The 19,526-nt window shown below is 35.5% G+C and overlaps 2 protein-coding genes across 2 annotated transcripts; one reads left to right on the forward strand and one right to left on the reverse strand.

Annotated features, from left to right (window-relative positions):
• Nucleotides 1-1,852: 1,852 nt before the first annotated feature.
• LOC139981273 (C-signal-like) lies at nucleotides 1,853-6,495 on the reverse strand. Its single transcript, XM_071993522.1, has 6 exons — nucleotides 6,245-6,495; nucleotides 4,973-5,123; nucleotides 4,798-4,849; nucleotides 4,255-4,442; nucleotides 3,912-4,058; nucleotides 1,853-3,002 (listed from the first exon to the last, which is right to left on the reverse strand). The coding sequence occupies exons 2-6, from the start codon at nucleotides 5,093-5,095 to the stop codon at nucleotides 2,778-2,780; spliced, it is 735 nt and encodes a 244-aa protein (XP_071849623.1). The 5' UTR covers nucleotides 5,096-5,123; nucleotides 6,245-6,495; the 3' UTR covers nucleotides 1,853-2,777.
• A 71-nt stretch (nucleotides 6,496-6,566) lies between these two features.
• LOC139981263 (pre-piRNA 3'-exonuclease trimmer-like) lies at nucleotides 6,567-19,526 on the forward strand. The gene is made up of 21 exons (XM_071993505.1): nucleotides 6,567-6,779; nucleotides 7,535-7,660; nucleotides 8,023-8,059; nucleotides 8,305-8,380; nucleotides 9,323-9,370; nucleotides 9,976-10,064; nucleotides 10,694-10,794; nucleotides 11,360-11,439; nucleotides 12,037-12,098; nucleotides 12,291-12,351; nucleotides 13,267-13,336; nucleotides 13,947-14,032; nucleotides 14,244-14,311; nucleotides 14,766-14,833; nucleotides 15,397-15,450; nucleotides 15,787-15,829; nucleotides 16,073-16,172; nucleotides 16,700-16,786; nucleotides 17,508-17,596; nucleotides 18,630-18,728; nucleotides 19,099-19,526. The coding sequence occupies exons 1-21, from the start codon at nucleotides 6,701-6,703 to the stop codon at nucleotides 19,172-19,174; spliced, it is 1,599 nt and encodes a 532-aa protein (XP_071849606.1). The 5' UTR covers nucleotides 6,567-6,700; the 3' UTR covers nucleotides 19,175-19,526.

Genomic DNA, 19,526 nt, shown 5'->3' on the forward strand with positions numbered 1-19,526 from the left:
ACTAGTTTCTATACTAAATGTCTGCTACCGGAATGAGTGATGTTGTTGACGACTGTGTGTCAAATAGTCCAACCGGTATTCCACCAGAATGCAAAATGGATTGTTATCGATGCTGTTATGAGTATGATCTTTTAGGTTTGTAAAACCCGAAGCCTCCCTTCTTAAGATATCAGAGACCGTTGTATTTTGCTAAACTAGAACATGATGAGTGATTTTGCAGCTCAACTGTTTTTTTGCCACAGAGATTGTACTATTTATCACGGTTCATTTTTGCACACACCCTGAGAGAAAATTGTTCTGTTGTCTCTTTGTATATAGGATAAAAACCCAAATTTGTGTACTGTTGCTTTATCTTAGCTCTGCGGCCATTTCATGGTTGACACTTTTACATACATTGGTATGCCCATAACATTTATCATCCTTGTATAAGGACTTAACACAAAAACATGTAAAAAACAAATTATTAATTTGTAATGCCAAAGTTCAGTCTGGCTATATCTTCAGGATCTTACTTGACTGGGCAGTTGTGATCCATTAGCTCAAAATGACGGAACCTTAAAGCTTCGGGATCTTGGCAAATTGGGCGTACGGTTCAATGAACCTTCTGAACCAAGTGGAGCGTCCATACAGACAGGGGCGGATGCCCCCCCCCCCACCCCTGACGGACTCAAATGGACTGCTGGCGCCCTTTTCAGCTTTTTACCACTGTTTACTTATTCGCAATTATTGACTTTTTTAATTGCGCTCTCATCTACCTATTGACATTTGTCACATTATCTACAAATTAGCAAGGAGCGGAAAGGGTCATTTCCGGCGATCTAGGGAGTATCTTTACTCAAAAAAGAAAATCTGTACGCTCCGCGCCAACCTGTGGTGGCGCTCCGCTTAGATAGTGTCGAAAGCGCCTTTACAGATCATTCTCGCCCCCCCCCCCCGACCAATACCCCTAGCTCCGCCACTGTCTGAACCGCCCATTGCGATACGACTCTTCTAAGTCTACCAACTAAAACAACAAGGATAGTGACTTTATGGCATCGCTATGGTGATTCATTGTCCTTTACTTGAGAAGTTACAGGAAATACTGGTCATGATATTTCCCACAGAGATGATAGGATACGTTTGCCTATATTTCTAAAACGTAGGTCGCTGGAGTTACATTCAGAAGCGGAACGTTCCACCTTTCTAAAGTCTTGGAAGAAACATGAAATGAAATATCGATAAAACCCCACTGAGTAAATAAAACATAGTCTCACCATGCGGTATGAATATACCTATGTAAGTATTTGGAATGCATTGAGGAATGAAGTATTGGTCTTTCTGTCTATTTCGTCAGTGTCTTTCAGTTGGAATACATTAACATGATATCGAAGAAAGAACTATATCTGTTGCCATGGTCCTGAAAGCAAACAGATAGATATGGTTCTTCCTCACATGAGTGCATGGTATGGTGATACATTCTGGCTGCGGGGTGGTTCACGAAAAGAACAATATTGTCACATAAAACTACTAAATCAACCATAACTAAAACTAGCTCCAATCTTGCGTACCTAAAAGTCGCGAATGTTGATTCTGTCGATAACGTTGCTTCTAAAGATGCTTCTATTACGCCTCACATAGATGTACCGTGTAAGGTTGATACGGTGAGAACCACCGTATGTTGCATTCACATTAATAATTGATAACCTGCATGTGATTCTTAAGCAAGAATCCGTGTTTACAAGAGTCTTTCCAATGAACGGAATCGCTACAATCATGCAATATCAAACAACAGAAAATGATTTACTCCGCGATAAAAACACTTTGTAGGACGAGGAAGAAATGAAAGAAACTTCAATAGTTTTGGATAATCAAATAGTCAAAAATTTGCTTTATTTCGAATCAGTCTCCAACCAAGTATAGGTTATGAAAGATACGGATGGTATGTTACATTATTTCTTACAGTTAGTGGAGTAAAAATGTCCTCATTTAAAAAAAAAAATAATTGGAAGTCCAACTTAGCATCATCCTCTTTAAGGTCAATGGTTTAATCATAGTTAATACCAAAAAAACATCCAGGAATAAATATTGACAGAAAATCGATATAAAATATTTATGTGAAGGTTGCTGCCCCTTTACTAGCTCCTCACTTTCCACCTTCCCTTCCAAATGAAATAATACTCACATGTTGGACATTACCAGTTTAACTCATTTAATAATTTGAAAACAATATTTATGTTAACATGTTTCGATACATCAATGGGATACTTGTTGCATATTAAGTATCATTCCATGTGTGGGTTAAAAAAGTACCAACTTACTTATATACTTGCTAATTTTGATTCTCACAAAGCCATTTTATCATGATGTTTATTTTTTGGGGGAAATACAAGCCGATTAAGAATTATTTACCAGATTGATATGATCACATATGATCATGTCGATCTGGTAAATAATTCTTGAGCCACAGTATTTTGTCTGTTTCAGCAAACCGACCACATCAGCTTTTGTGTAATAATTAACACATGAAAATACATTTGGGTTTACTAAATATATGAAACGTGCAATACTCACTGTGCATTGCACTGACGTCACTTACGCACGGTTAATCCTAGAATCTGGAACATCTTTTAACATAGGTGTTTATGTATGAAAAATATCACTAATGTACTACTTTGTATATAATTCATACATTTTTCTTAGCATACTATATATGAAACAAAATTTCTAAATGCTTAATTTACACATCAATTGTTAATGACACAAATATTATTCACAACATTTTAAATATGACATTGCCATCAAAATGGTAAAATGTTGCCTTTATAGCTTACAATTTTCCCATTCTCTTTTTCACATAAACTTTCGATGACCTGTAGTAACCTTTTGACACATTCCTCTGTCGTTGAGGATGCAAAGCTTCCACCCATGTCAGTCTGTACCCAGCCAGGATCCAGTGCCACTGCCATGATGTTGTCAGGTCTTAAATCAATGCTTAGTGACTTAGTAATCATGTTTAAAGCAGCCTAAACGGAAAAGAGTTAAAAATATTCAATTATTAAAAACCATTGTGAAATAATGTCATTGTCTAAGAGTTGAGAGTAAACAAAATATTGTGTTTTACAAATTACGTTAATGCAGGTAAATATGTTAATTTCAACAAACAGCACTCAAAATAAATGACAGGTATAGTTTTATCGTATGTTGGTGGTGGTATCAAAGGCCTCAGTAACAAACAGCCGGAAAAATGTCTAAATATTTCATCGCAATGATTGAAAGCAGATTTTTTTCAGTTGAGTTTGCTCAATTTCATGATGCTATTCGATACTACAACAGAAAGACCCCACAACAATGTCTTTCAATTCTTACAACAGTAAGACCCCCACAGCAATGTATTTCAATCCTTACAACAGTAAGACTCCCACAAAAATCTATTTCAATTCTTACAACAGTAAGACCCCACAACAATGTATTTCAATTCTTACAACAGTAAGACTCCCACAACAATCTATTTCAATTCTTACAACAGTAAGACCCCCACAGCAATGTATTTCAATCCTTACAACAGTAAGACTCCCACAAAAATCTATTTCAATTCTTACAACAGTAAGACCCCACAACAATGTATTTCAATTCTTACAACAGTAAGACTCCCACAAAAATCTATTTCAATTCTTACAACAGTAAGACCCCACAACAATGTATTTCAATTCTTACAACAGTAAGAAACCCACAACCATATGTTTCAATTCTGTTCAGTAACACCCCACAACAATGCTTTCAATTCTTGCAACAGTAAGACCCAACAACAATGTATGTCCATTCTTACAATGTTAAGATGCTACCAAAATGTATTTCAATTATAAGACATTTCAAATTATGATATAAACGACGAACATTCATTTTTATGATGATGATGTTTATCCACAACAAACCTTAGATGCTCTATAGGCATATATTCCACCAGAGGTATTTCCTTCGATACTTCCATAGCCAGAAGTTAAATTGAGAACAGAATTATGGCCACCCAAAGAAGATGCAGAACGAGATATAGACCCTTGTCGTAGAAGAGGGAGAAATTTCTGGGGAAAATTAGAAAAACAATACGGGCATTTCTGATCAATGAACGCAATAGTTTCCAGTTAAACATAATTACCAAAAGTAAACGATTGCAAAAATAGCACAAGAAGTTGGTATAACATGGTGAATGTGGTTGTATCTTTGCTTGCAATTAATTTATTGACGATGTTGCCAAATACTCTCGTATCAACCCCATACCTGTGTAATGAATAAAGGACCTGTCGCATTCACATTAAAGTATGACTGCATCATATTCCTGCTGGTATTTTCTAGTGGTTCTGTATTATAGATTCCTGCATTGTTGATGAGAACATCAAGACCTTCATTACCAACAATATCAGAAACTTGTAACACTGCAGCATCCACTGTTGCATCCTTGGTTACATCTAAAATGGATAGAACGTTAAAAAAAATAAATAAATATCTTTCATCAACACATACTGTACTATAATTTACTACTCCTACCACACACAGAAGCTTGCGCACATGTGAATGTATGATAAATATTATAGTTTTCTCTCAGCGGCAATTGCTTGTTATTATTCAATCTGCTAATTGTGATTATTCAATCTGAGTGTTACTGTTATACTCATCTAAAATAAACTAAATGCCATTGTGTTCTTCCTTAAGCATTTTGTTTCTGATTTGGAATACAATTTCATTTCAACAAGCAAAGCTTGAAACTTAGATACAATTCACAGCTGGCAGTAGGTAATATATACGGTAAACCTGAGTTCCTACCAAGTTCGAGTACTCTCACAGTTGAATTTGAGGCTGCAAACTGCTGTAGTACCTGTGAAAATTAAAACAATATAAATGAAAAGAGGAAATAAATACAGCTTATGGTCAATAGATTAGTTTGTACCATACCTTAGATTGTAATTTATTTGAAATTATTAAGGTCAACAGAATTTACCTCGGCCTTGTTAATATTTCTGCAGCCTGCAAATACATGTTGAGGATTTTTCTCAGTCACAATTTTTCTGACCAGTTCAAGACCGATTCCTCTGTTAGCTCCAGTAATGAGGATAGAACGCATAGTTAAGAAAAACTTAATCCTTGTTTATCTGTGCAAGAATTGAAAAGAAGCATCACAAATTATAAACATACATTTAATAATTTTGTTTTGAAAAAGCATGGTTTCTACCAAAACACACAACAACATACTTGTCTTCATACATTAGTGTTATTACTCACTGGAGCAATGAGCCCAGATAAATGATGGGTTAAAGGTTAGAAGGTGCATCAGCCATAAATCACTTTTAGGCTACCCTTGTCGTGGGCTAGGCCCTACTGTACTACTCAGGCCCTAGGGTTATGTTTATATCATCGGATCCCCTTTTGAAGTCTTTAATTTCTTTATACTGTACCATTATAGTTCCCTTAGCCCTATTACTTGTATGTGAACCCGAGGGTTCAAACCCATGTCTCCCCCACTTTTCAGGCCTGCGTATATAGAATACATAGCTGGCATATACACTGTAGGGCCTTACAGTACAATTCTTAACTCATTGGACTGCTTCATATATGACTGATGATTTGCCATTTAAATGTAAATTTTGGGGCATCAGTGGAATTCCACTGAGGCCCCAAAATGAAAAGTCATTGATGTCCCTTCAAGTTTTCCTCACACCCTAAATCCCTGCTAATCCCTGCCCCCCCCCCTCCCTTTATAATTGCCTTGATTGTTACAGAGGCTGATCCGTACTGCGGCCATTTCAGGAACTGATTTTAATGTAGTTCATATGCAGTGTGCACTGGCTACCTCTGCTGTTCAACATGTACCCCTATAAAATCGATATTAAAATTTCTAACCAACTTGAAGCTGCAAACATTATTCATACAAGTATAGTTGCACAACCAAGAAATCGTCTGGGCCCAAGTTTATTGTTACCATATATATTTGGTTGGACACTAAATTTGAGAACAGTAAAAACTGATATTTTTCAAATTGTGTTATTGATAAATCCTGGTGCTGCATTCAATTAGGCTAAGCCTTTTGTGCATAATCCATAGTTGAAAATTATACGCTGTGCAGCGACTAGCACAGTTCCCAAGAGCTTTCATGAGGATTATTTCCAAGTTTACTCATTTAATATATCATTTACACTTAAATACGCCAACGTTTTCGACATAACGTTAGTCTATACTGTAGTTTGGGATCGAGTTAGTTGTTAGTGTCAATTACCTTAGCCTAGGCTCCGTCACTTTTGCTCACTTAGATATCTCACTCAGTACTAACATATTACCAAAATGTCATATTACAGTGACAACAAATGGCTGCAATTTATCGAAGCGTGGTTCTAAGAGCAAAATGTAGGTAATCCACTGATTTTCACTAATCCCAGTCCAGTTGCAGATGTGGTATCCAGGGCAGTGTGGGGATACGCTAGAAGGTTGCAGCGAACCAAGCTGATTGTTTTTAGCAGGTACGAAATTACGTAATCAACAATACCGCGTGAAACACACATTACAGAGAACTAGTCTTCGGAAAGGGAAACTCCCGAACTACGAAAGAAGGCCATGCGTTCAAGCAACAACAAGACGCGACTTCAACAACACGAACGGCGCGACTGTATTTCTAGCGGCTCAGCCAAGAGATAGTAGGATATTTTATGTACAGACATAAGTCTGCTAAACAAAGATGTGTGATCTGACGAAAGAAAACTTTCAACAGTTTTTCCCTGAAGTAAAAGAGCACATCGAAAAAGCTGCTTTCATTGGTAAAATTTGTCAGAAGTCAACATCGCATAACTGCTACCTGTGTAACGAATTGAACACAGAACTTGGCTCAATAGTAACATTATACTTGTTCAATATTTGTTCATAGAAAACCACTATGACCACGTATGCCTAAAAATTTGTGTTTCAATGCTTAGCGCTAACCAGTATAAATCGAAATAGAAGTTTGATGTTGATATGCTTATTTCATTGTTAGCTTTGGCCGAACATAACTATAATACCTTGCAAAATTCGGTCCCTCAGTACGTATTGTTGATGATGTACTACTATACTCGATTTTGTTAACCTACCACTACCAATACCTTGCCTTTTCTTTAATGTAACCTATGTAACCTATATATACCGTGTGGCATTAGTTGGGTTTGTCCATGGTTGCACATTGGCCTAAACTGTCGTTGCGCTGAATAAGGTACTATACTGCATCTACATAATTCCAGCACTATAGGGGGATAAGGATATTTGTTTGAAAAAAAACCCTGAAGCTCTATTCAATTTCGTATTGTAAAGTTGTTTTATTTATTAATTTATTTAGATGTGTAAAAGTAAGGTGGCCTGACGTTTCGATCCTAGCAGGATCTTCTTCAGAGGCTAAATGACAAGTGACTTTATTTAGATATAAGGACTGCTCGTAGGTACTATTAGAAATGAGGGATAACAATTAAGATGCTTTGTATTTGGTAGTTATTTGTCTAGTCTACAGATTATTTATGGTTAACTTATCATGCTCTTCTGGCAGCTTTAGATTTGGAGTTTTCAGGATTAACCGCAGAGATTGACCATGTCAACAGCCTCTTTGATTCAGCAGAATTCAGATATCAAAAGTTGAAGATGATGGCAAAAAAGTTTACTATACCACAATTTGGTATGATTTTCTTTCTCCATGTTGATTTTTTTACCCAGGGAATGTATTTAAGTAACATTGATCCAGCTCGGTTAATCTGTGTAAGAAAATGTTTGCATCTGAAGACAAACATTGAGCTTGCAATGGGAAAAATCAATTATTTTTCAATGGAATAAAACTATTCTCAAGTGCCTATCGATATTTCCCATGACCTGAAGTTCTCCTTATTTTGTTGTATTGTAATGGATATAAACAAACTTTTTTTTCTCACTAAATTTGAATCATTTAACTCAAAGAATAATGTATGCATCCATATTCCAAATCTTTTTTACATGATAAATTCAATGAAGTACTTTAGTTTCCATTTTAATTTCATACTTCAGGTCTCACTGCTTTTGTGAAGACAAAGGAGACAAATTGGTGAGTTAATTAGCTTATGAAAACTTAAACTTGAACATTCTATGACAATAGTAGATGAAATGCTGTGCAGCAAATTAAAACATCTTTGTACTTTAGTTAAAGAGTTAGAAGGCTTTACAGTTTCTTATTTGAAACCTTATCTTGATGAAATTTTATAATACGTTTGGTGGTTTTCGCCTCAATACTTTCTCTTTTAATGTTAAAATTAACATTTCTGCATTGTATCTTTTTGTCCTCTGTTGCAGCTACAAAGCCTACACCTACAATTTTTACATCTTCCCCGCTAGCTGGGGGTCAGTTGATTCCTGGTTGACGTGTCAGGTAAAATATTGTAACATGTCAAGTTAAATAAAAATTATTCATGTACTTCTTGCCCAGCTTCTTTTCTTACTTCATTTAATATTCTGTCAGTTTTCATTTGTTATGCAATTCTGTCACCTTTGTTATTAATGTTAAAATTAGGAAACACCATCTGAACAGTTGGCACTCTAGATTACTTCACCCCCCCCACCCCCTCCTCTCTCACCCCAGAATAGACTTATCATAAAATAAATTGGCAGACAGAATATGATAATAAAAATAATATTAAAATAAATCCTAGAGTACAGTTAATATATATATAACATGTATGTGCAGTATAACCTAAACAGAAGAAATTCTTCAATATTTTTCAAAATTTGCAAAATATTAACAACACTTTGCATCTAAACACACTCCAATATATCAAACTTTCTCAGAGGAGAGGGGCCGAAACCCCAATCCCCACTCCCCCCCCCCCTCCCCAAATACAAAGATGATAGAACTTGCAACTGGTTGTGGTGTGACTGCAAATAATGTTCTGGTCTTAAATTTCAAGTCGTGTATTCTTTGCAAAGGGACTGAATATGAAGGAAAAAGTACCAATCATTTTTAAAAGTATTATTTTGGTTGATTTATGGACTTGTAAAGCCACATTCATAATAACTTAGAAAATGAAGAGATACCAAAACCTACACCATAATACCTAAATTATATCAGTTGTACAGTATGTGGTTAAGTACAGTACTAAGTTATACAGACAGTATTGCAGTTTAAATATTCCCTCATAGTAAATATGTATCTGGATAAGTATGTGTTTACATCCTTTTTCATTGGAAAGATGACTGATTATGATTGTGCAATCACAGAATAAATGCTTGTCATCATAGCGATCAGGATGATCTCATTATGCTCTAGGATTAGGCTCATGCATATTAAATAATTTCTGCTTCTTTTGTTTTGCAGGCATCGAGCTTGAAATTTCTTTGCTGTCATGAGTTTGATTTCAACAAGGTAAACAAACACCTGAAAGCCACATTTCATATTTAAGACAACCATTACAAAAAAAAACTTAAAACAACTGACTGTTTCCTGAACCTTGCAGCAAAATACTTACAGCAATGTGTAGTATTTACATACACCAAGTATTATTAGCAAGTGCATTCTGTCTATGTTGCTGGTTGGCTAATTGCCAAGATAATAAATTATGCATATTCATGAGCTATGGTCATGAAATTAGATGTGATTTGTCACTTGAGAATAAATATGTCCCCAGCCATCACTGATACTCCTCATGGACACTTCTCAGTTTGTGACAGATATCAGTTCCATTCCATTCAACCCCACCCCCCAATCCACCGCCTTATGTGAGGTCCCACATTAATTTTGTAATGATGTCATCGTCAACTATAAGCTTACGCTGGGCAAGCTCTTTTCATTAAAACAAAGTTTATGAAGTGATTTTTACCTTGTTGTTGTGAAGGAGACACTGCTCCAGGCAGTCCACAGATATTCAAGCTGAGGCTCAATTTGTTGGAATCTGTATTCTTGTAGATGTTCTTTATTGGTGCTTATATCAACACATATTTACCTATATCTGTTGCTCTTTAACTTTGTAGTGGATCTACAAAGGTGTAAGTTATCTATCAATCGAGCAAGAAGAGGAACTCAAGTCACAGATGAAACAGTCTCCATTTAACTTAGCAAGGTATGAATAGTGGAGTAATTAGTCTCCATTTAACTTAGCAAGGTATGAATAGTGGAGTAATTATGTTGTATAACAAGGCATTGTATTATACACTTACAGTGTAAAATTAACAGTCATGAGAAACAAAATTGGGAAAATTAAAAGAAGTGATATCTTTACCTGGGGATTTCATTATACTGTTTAAACCTCATTAACAGAAAAGTCATGAATTTGTTCTAACTTTATGAAAATCTGCAAACTATATAACCTTTTAACCTCACACGATTATGCTGCATGTAGTATGCATTTTTTCTTGCATATAGTTTATTTTTAAGTTTGATCAAACCAAAGCTCAAACAGTATTTTACTGCCCTTCACCCTAAAACAATATTTTTATAGATCCACTTAAATATCTAATTAAAGGTTACCTCTATATCTGTTAATGATCTGGAAAGTCACAACTTCAAGGAAAAAGGTCTGAATTTTATTTTCTTGCAATTTAATTTTTGGCATACTACTTTCATCTCTGGCCTGCAGTACTGACACCATTAAAGTCACAAACCTATTATTTAGTGATTAAGTAATGACCAGAAATAGTGAAAGCAGCTATAAATGATTATTCATATTGCTATGGTAACCTGTCTCTGCAGGGATATTGATGACGATTACATGCTGAAGGAAATACTTCGCAAGGTTAGAGACTGGCTCATGGAAGAACAAGAAGATGTGATCTGTCTTGGTGAATTTGATGGTAAAATTTGCTCAATTTCATACATTCTTTGAAAGTTGTTTGCTTTATCATCATTGTGTTCATTTGGTTGCTAGACATGTGTTTGTCTGTTCATTAATTTTGTGCATCGACTATATAGATATTTCTCTAACATTATTCACATTTTAAATTTTTAAATTTTAGGAATGGCAAGATAACAAGGAATCAAATTTATCAAGCTTCAACAAGTCTTTGACCATGAGTTTGTGCATGAGAGTTGAACAAGCATCTATTTTGTATGCATCATATAGCAGCATTTTCATTAACAATTACATTTATGTAAGTAAATAAAAGGAATAGAAGATAATACATGTAGATATATATATATATATTTTCAGGAAATCAGAAACAAGAGGCTCTTCACTTAATCAAGTTGCGTAATAGGATTCAATTTGTGACTTATAATCATTGAGCACAACTTCCTTTTCTTTGTGCTTTATATTCCATTAATTAACAATCAATTCCAGTTTCATTAACATATAACAGTGTAATATGTGTTTAAGCAAACTTAATTATTTGACAGTTTAACCATTTATTCACGCTACAGCTTTACAGAGACTCTATTTACAACTAGCCCTGAAAAAAGCTTTCCCATCTGTACATGTTGAGATCAAGGACTCTGGAGAGGTATTGACAAAAGTATTTCAAATCCTTTTAAAACTGTTGAATACAGGTGATCTGTTAATACCACATACAGGGATGTGCCCAGTGCCCACGCCGGGCGGCACTGGGGGGCCCTGCCCAACACTAAAAATTACCGCCCAGCACTGTCTTAAAAATCGTGAATCCCGCCCAGCACTATTTTCATCTAACATCCCAACATTCCTAACAATATATTCAACAATTTAAAAATGTAAATAGTTAGCAAAACAAGTACTTGTGTATGTGCTTAAAAAGCTACACAAGTGCCAGCATTTGGCATCTGAGCACCTTCAAAAATCGGGCACCTCCTCCCCCTTAGATTCCTCCCCCAGGACGGCGATCAGTATACCCAGCACTCAGGAAATCCTGGGCACATCCCTGCACATATGAGCAGGTGATGATTAGGTACTATTAATGCTCCTCAGCCACATGGCCATTGTTGCCGCTCTTCCAGAATAGTCTTAAAGAAATTACAAACTTTGACAATTTATACCTGTTGGCATAACAAATAGGACCTTTTCAGGTACAGAATTAAGACATTTTGAGGAAAGTCCTGGTCATGTGGTTATGTTCTCCTTTCAGGTTGTGGCCTCTCGGCTTACTTCTGCTGAATCATCCACAGATGAACACCAGATAGCAGAGAAGTAAGTTTTATTGTACATTTCTTGTCCTTGAATATCCTTAAGTATCTGTGCAATTAGTTTGATCTAGGAGTTCTCATTTCCGAAACTTCCATGAAATATTTCAGTTTACTTAAGTTTTCTACCATTTCATATTTTTCTCAATTCACTTTATGTTTTATTATCTAATGACATGATTTTATCTTTTATTTTCAGTCTTTTAGATAACCTCCTAGGCTTTTCCAAAGTCATAAGACTTCTCATCAAAAGTAAAAAGGTGAGCTTTATGAACACGAATGCTTGAAGAATTTATCAAAGTAAAGACATTATTTGTAGTGTCATTGCCTGCTCTTGTAAAGCCAATTTAAACTAGAGGTATCATCTGAAGTATGAATAAGGTCCATGTGACCAGAACAGGGGCAATTAAGATTCTCTTACACTCAGATGATAGTGAGGGAACCCTAGAGAAGTTTGATGTAGTTTTTATTTTTTTAGAATCACTGACACAGATCAAAATTGATGATCTCTGTGAAGCCAGAGTGTCACAGACACCAGTCAAACAATTTGACATAATTGCTGACTTGTTGTAAAATGTTAGTAGTAGTTATACCATTATGGAAAAATGATGGAAACTTGGGAAATGTTCCATATGGGAATATTTTGTATAGTACGTGGAGCATTAAAGCTTTCTGACAATTCGAAGCTTTGAAAGAGTGCTCACATATGCATTGTGTAATCAGTGACTTAGATGATGATCACTGTGTCCCTTAAAGGCATTGAAGACTCGCCCCAAACCGCGTGCCATGCTCTGAAAAAGTTAACTTTCTGTTGCTTGAAAATGACGTTTTCTTCTTGTCGCTACAAAATGCAGACAAAATGAAACATGAAACCTTGTTATCTTTTATCTAGACCTGAGATGTCCACGCTGCTATGTACACTGTGTTGTGGGTATTGACCGTAGCTATATGTATTGACTGTACACTAGTGTCTAATTACCGACGGTAGCAAGCTGTGTGTGTATTTTCTGGGATTGATGGTGGTGTCTAACACTTCTGTTACACCACATTTGAAACTAGGTCAGATTACCGGCATTAGACGTTTCTCTTTGCGCGAGTCTTCACACCCTTTAAGTAACTTGGTGTAGGAATCTATTGATATTTCAACAAACATCTTTCCATCTCTCGATATGCAGCCTTTGATTGGACATAACTGTCTGACAGATATGCTTCTCATCTACGAAAATTTCATCCATCCACTTCCAGGTAAGTCTGTGTCTAGCTCTGCGGGTAATTAGTGTGACACCTAGAACATGAAAATACTATTAAGTGTGAGAATCAATTTCAGAATAATAATGATAACATTAATGACATTGATGTTCTACGTCCTAAAAGATGATGTTGTAATAGCCAGTGTCATTGCATGCATGCACATATGTATGTATTTTAGATCCTCCTGCAAGCAGGAACTAGCAAAGAAGCCATCATTGGCTTATCAAAGCCACAAGCTGAGCGAAGTCAGTCTCTTAGATTTATATTTAACGTCCAATATGATGATGAATTTTCAATCTTCAACAACTCTGTAACTAGACAACATACATTAATCTTGGATTGACTTGAAATCGGAAACGAATCGAAAACCTTATAATTGAAAGGCATTGGCGTTAACCACTCAGCTGACACTCCTTATGTACAATATATATGTACATTAATCCTCTTAACTTTATTTGTTCAGTACTTTTATTCTCTGTGTTTATTTAATTTATATCAATCTATAGTAGTGATTTATCTCCTAAATCCTCTGCTTAAAAGATGAAAGTCATGAGTTTAGTCTTTTCTTTTTTCTATCTCTCCTTCTCTTATTCTTGGGATGCAGACAAACTCTCCGAATTCAAGAAAATTATCCATGATCTGTTTCCCGTCATCATCGATACGAAAATTCTCATCAGGGAAAACAGAAAGGTAAGGACATTTGTTCTGTAAAACAACTGGTTGTATTTCAGCTCTTAAATTACTTAATGCAGTACTCTGTATTAAGAGAATGTAAATGTTTGGGGTGGGGTGGGGGGGTGGGTTCTCTCCAGTCCTTCCCTCTCCACCTTTCCATCTTTTCCTCTCCTTCATTAATTAAATAAAGGATAAAAACTTGAGCTTATTCATATTTCTTTTCAAGTCTCTTCGAGGATTAGGAATTGATATTGGAAGCACTGCATTGCAGTCTCTATATCTTACACTGAAAAAGTAAGTTGCTACAAGTTATGGTCACTACTTTTGTATGATTATTTTTCATTTTCATGATATTTTATAATATTATACTAAAATAACAAGTAAAAGAAAATCAGAATTGACATATCTAGGTGAGGTCTACTGGACTGTTCATACACCTATTGCTCATTGTTTCTCAATTATGATACTATTTTGCTTGGATAATCAAACCATTTTATCTGCCAGAATTATACTTGCACATGGGGGGGGGGGGGATTCAACATGTAACCCTGGCTATTTTATTCGACTTTTATAGAAATCATTTGCATAATAATTAATTTCCAGTTTCATGTCTGATTATATTTAAATCTCCACAAGTCTAGTGTTGTTGAGATTTCTCTTTTGTTGTGTTGAGGGCAGTGAAAGTAATCTCATTTGAAATCACTCAATATATTTTGTTTTCCATCTTTTGTCTTGATCTTTATTTCAGTTCAGCTGCAAAATTATCAGCTCTCAATCCACCTACTATTATCATTCATCATACTAGTCCAAAGTATGGTGAGCTCATGATTGTATTCTACTGTATTGTATTATATTGCAATGTGTTGTTTTGATTGTTTTGTATTGTGTTGTATTGTATTGTTTTTGTATGGTATTGCTTTGTATTTTATTGTATTGTAATGTATTGTATTGTATTGTTTTTGTATGGTATTGTTTTGTATTTTATTGTATTGTATTGTATTGTATTGTGTTGTATTGTATTGTTTTTGTATGGTATTGTTTTTTATTTTATTTTATTTTATTGTATTGTATTGTGTTGTATTGTATTGTTTTTGTATGGTATTGTTTTGTATTTTATTGAATTGTAATGTATTGTGCTGTATTGTATTGCATTGTATTTTATTGGTTTACATTGTATTGTATTGTTTTTGTTGTGATTGCATGGTTTTCAATTGTTTTATTTTTTATTGATATAATTGTATTATATTACATTGTATTGTATTACATTGTACTGCTTTGTAGTTTCTTTTGTTGCATTGCATTGTAGTTTTTTAGTTGTTATTTCATAATACATAATACATTTTTTTAATTCTTTATACAAAATCTATCTTTTTTTACAGAGCATGCTGAACACCTCCATGAAGCTGGTTATGATTCCTACCTAGCTGGCTTTAGTAAGTTTAGACATCAATTAAAAAAAATAATCAATTTAAACAAGACTCCTTTTTTTCTTTTTCTGTTTTGGTACACATTAATTCTGTTCTTCTTATAAACTGATTTTGCAGTGAAGTTGCATATATTTACAGCAAAAAAAGGAAAAATGTACATGTATACATAAACCATATTGAAGTTATAAAAGTTTTCATTAATGAACTTTGAACCTGTCTACTTAAACCAAACAACACATGAACTTTTCTCTCTCTCCTCCTCTACTGACAATTCCTGTTATATATATTTTTAAGTAAACACAGAGCTTAACACATGAGTCACTTATTTTTTCATCCTTGCAGTTTTCATCAAGTTGGCCCATATGCTCACTGTGACCAAACTAGGGTGAATATATCTATACATATATATATATATGAGAAATACTTACCTTGAAATGACAAGAAAAGTTTACAGCCACTTTTATTAGCTACCAGTGTATATATAGTACCATGAATTGATCATCCCAAATATTTTTACTGTAAATTAGCATTTAGGTTTGATATTTCTTATGATGTGAAATACTGTTTGTTTGTGTTTTGTGTTTTTTCTTTAATGTTCTTTGTAAATGTACATTTCTTGTTTGGATAGGAGAGCAAGTTCCCCTCTCATCACCTTCCATGATTACGTTCAATCCATCCAACCGTCAGTGAACAAACTTTATCTGATGAGAGCAAACATCGGATATGTGGTAAGTAAACAACAAACATAGACTGTATAAACAGGATCTCTGGTATGTCATGTAGTTATAGGTGTACATAAACCAACAAAGATTATAATAATAAAAATCCAAACATTATATCCTCCTTTAGCTGAACAGATGCTACAAATGGGTGAGCTTTGTACAAGATTAGGACACGACAGAACATACTTATATGGCACTAATGAAACAGAAAGGAAACTGCTCATCTTTTCAAATTTAATATTATATATATAAACTAATTTCAAGAGACCAGAATGTCCCCCATTCAGAGGCCTTTGTTGTTTTGGGGGATATTTTACTGTGACTGCATGTAGTCTACAGGCAGACATAAGACTAGACAAAAATAAGAGGGGGCAGGGAGGGGTGTAGGAAAGGGTCGGGATTAGGGAGGAAAAGTGAGTAGTTATCCTAATAATGACTTTAACTTTGTAAAGAGCTTTATAAAATTTGAGTACAATTGTGAGTTTATTTGTCCAATGTAGATGGTAGCACATGTTTTTGATTTTCCTTGCTAGAGCCTCAAGGGCAGTGACCCAAGTTACAACATTCCCGGATGGCTCTATGTTCAGTCTAAAGATTCATCGGCTCTAGATGCATCAGAGGTAATGAGGTGGATTATCCGTATTAATCTCTTACAGAGGTCTCAATGAGTCACTTCAAGTTAAGGTTCATTTGAGACATTACAAATTGTTTTGATTCACTTTACTTAATTTGCAAACAAAGTGACGGTATGCATCCATTATAACAACATAGTTACATTGATACCTGTGAGTACTTCAAAAACCTAATGCAATGTCCATGAGGGCTAGGATATGTGATTAAAAATAACATTGACAAGTACAAAACGACTGGCTGCAAATGCAAATGTACATTGTCGAACAGTTATAAATGTACACCCGCAAAGAAATAAATGTAGTCAAAAATGAGTCTGACGTCTTGAAGCTACATTAACATTGAAATGTTCAATAAATCAAGAGTACTCAAAGGGTACATGAAAAAAAGAGCTCTCATACTGGTTACTCAGATTCCAAACCAGTTCTCCTTCTATATCGGCAGTGGCACTTGGGAACTCCCATGAGTTGTAAATAATGGATTATATATGTATGTATTGTATGTATTTTAGATCCTCCTGCAAGCAGGAACTTGCGAAGAAGCCTCATTGGCTTATCAAAGCCGCAAACTGACCGAAGTCAGTCTCATACATTCATATTTAACGTCCTTGATTATGAATTGTTAATTGTCAACAACTCTGTAACGGGACGACATACTTTAATCTGGGAGTATGACTTAATGTCTGTTCTTTTGTTATTTTAAATGGTGCAGCTTGCAGAACTCTTTGAGGGGTACAGTACTGTTGACGTGAGACTCATAGATAGAAAGACAGCCATCATAGCGGTCAGCTCCTTTATTGGGTGAGTCCGATAGGTATAAATGTATGACATCCATAACAAACATCTCATCTGTCTTCTTCTTGCCTAGAGGCAAATAAGGCCTCCACAGAGCATCTCCTTTCATCTCGGTCGGCAGCTGCGTTTCTGGCCTCATTCCAGGATCGCCAACCAGCCCTCTCTCTCTTTGTCTACTGTTCTGCGCCTTGTTGTTTTTGGTCGCCCTCTCTTTCTCCTGCCCTCTGGTGACCAAGTCATGCTGATGCCGACAGTCAATGAATTGAATATGAAACAGGTTTTTGAAAATGTTCTGTTTGAAAAAAATTCTGAAATGTTGATCTTTTAGACAAAAATCCAACACTTTAAATAGCCTTATAAGCCGTCTCAGAACAGGCAATGGTAGGCCTGGTATATTTTCCTTGTTATAGGTTATGGGTGCTTTAACTGTTATTTTCATCAAGAGATTCTGCTTGTCATGCACCAGCTGATTGCACCTTTCAGAGGCAAGAGAGTAATCTGGAGTCATATAGAACACTTCAGTATCCTTTACAAGTTGTAGAGTATTGCAAGCTGGTTTGATCATGTACTCATGTCATTCTCAAATATTTGAAAAGATACTTGAGCAAACACTCGTGCAAACAAAAGTTAGTTCTGATGGTTGAACAATAATTCTTTGTACCTGTACTTAATTATAACCTCAATTGAACAACTGGACTATAGATTCACTGACAACTGCAAATTTCCCAGTTGAGGCTGCTTCCAATCAGGCATGTAGCCAGGCTATGGCTCAGGGGGACCATCCTTCCCTATCCCCCCCCCCATCGGTGCAGACTGCTCTGCCTCCCCACCCCCTCCTGAGCCACTGTCATGTATATCAAAACTTGACTTCCCCTCCATCCAATTCCTGGCTGCTACAGTCTTGCTTCCATCTCACGCCAAATGTTGCATGGCCCTAGCAAACCTTAAAAATATCTTGAAAGAGATTTTAACAGCTTTAACTGACGAACTGATTACATCTTGTTTACATTTAGTATCTCTTGTTTTATAATTTCAACAGATGCAGAAATATTTTAAAAGATTTTAAAAGTGATGGACAGTTATTGGTCAGGAAGTACAACATATTCCAACATAATAAACTGGTCAGGTACAGTTTATGGTAAGCACTGCAATTTATTTCGAGATATGTTACTTTCTAAATCTTTACTTACCAATTCTTCTTAATCAATTGTAGGAAAAGTTGCCAATATTCTTTCAAGCCAAATGACCAGTATGATATGAAAGTTACCAGGAGTGAGTGGCCAAGAGTAGGAGTTTGTCCTTAAATCACCTTCTTGAGACTAACATCTGTTGTCCTTATCGCTTCCTAGACAACGCTGATAATTAATGACACCTGGCACCACAGATCCAGCTGTCCACAACTGAGCACAACAATTACTGTACTTAATTACTTAAATTAAATGGTTGGAAAATTTTCTTCAAACTTTTATGTTAGGTTTTCTTATATTTTCTTTCAAATACTTCCACAGGGGTTCCTTGGCATTAATGGGTGCAATCTGTGTGTGGGCCCTGCTTGGGGATCAGAAGTCATCAGATGTTGGCTGAGCCCTGGAGTCCATTTCAGATATTTCCTTTACCAAGGAAGACTGAAGAAATCCTGCCTAGAGAGTCGTATAGATTTTACAAACTTGGATTATTGTATCTGTCATGAAGTAGCTTATTTAGTTATGAATACTACTGATACAGTATCTTTTAGTTCACTTTTGGCAGTTGCTATAATTGCATTTCTTGTTTACTTTACTGGAGTACCTACATTGAATCCTCTGTGGAAAGGTGAAGATGCACAGGTGAGAGGAGGAACAGGTGAGAGGAGGATCAGTTGGACACTTGTTTTAATTCTGCATTATTACATCTCACTGATACACTTGTGAATGTGCCCTCGAAAATTGTTCAGAAG

Source organism: Apostichopus japonicus, chromosome 15, assembly GCF_037975245.1.
Source record: "Apostichopus japonicus isolate 1M-3 chromosome 15, ASM3797524v1, whole genome shotgun sequence".
In the NCBI taxonomy this organism is placed as follows: Eukaryota; Metazoa; Echinodermata; class Holothuroidea; order Aspidochirotida; family Stichopodidae; genus Apostichopus; species Apostichopus japonicus.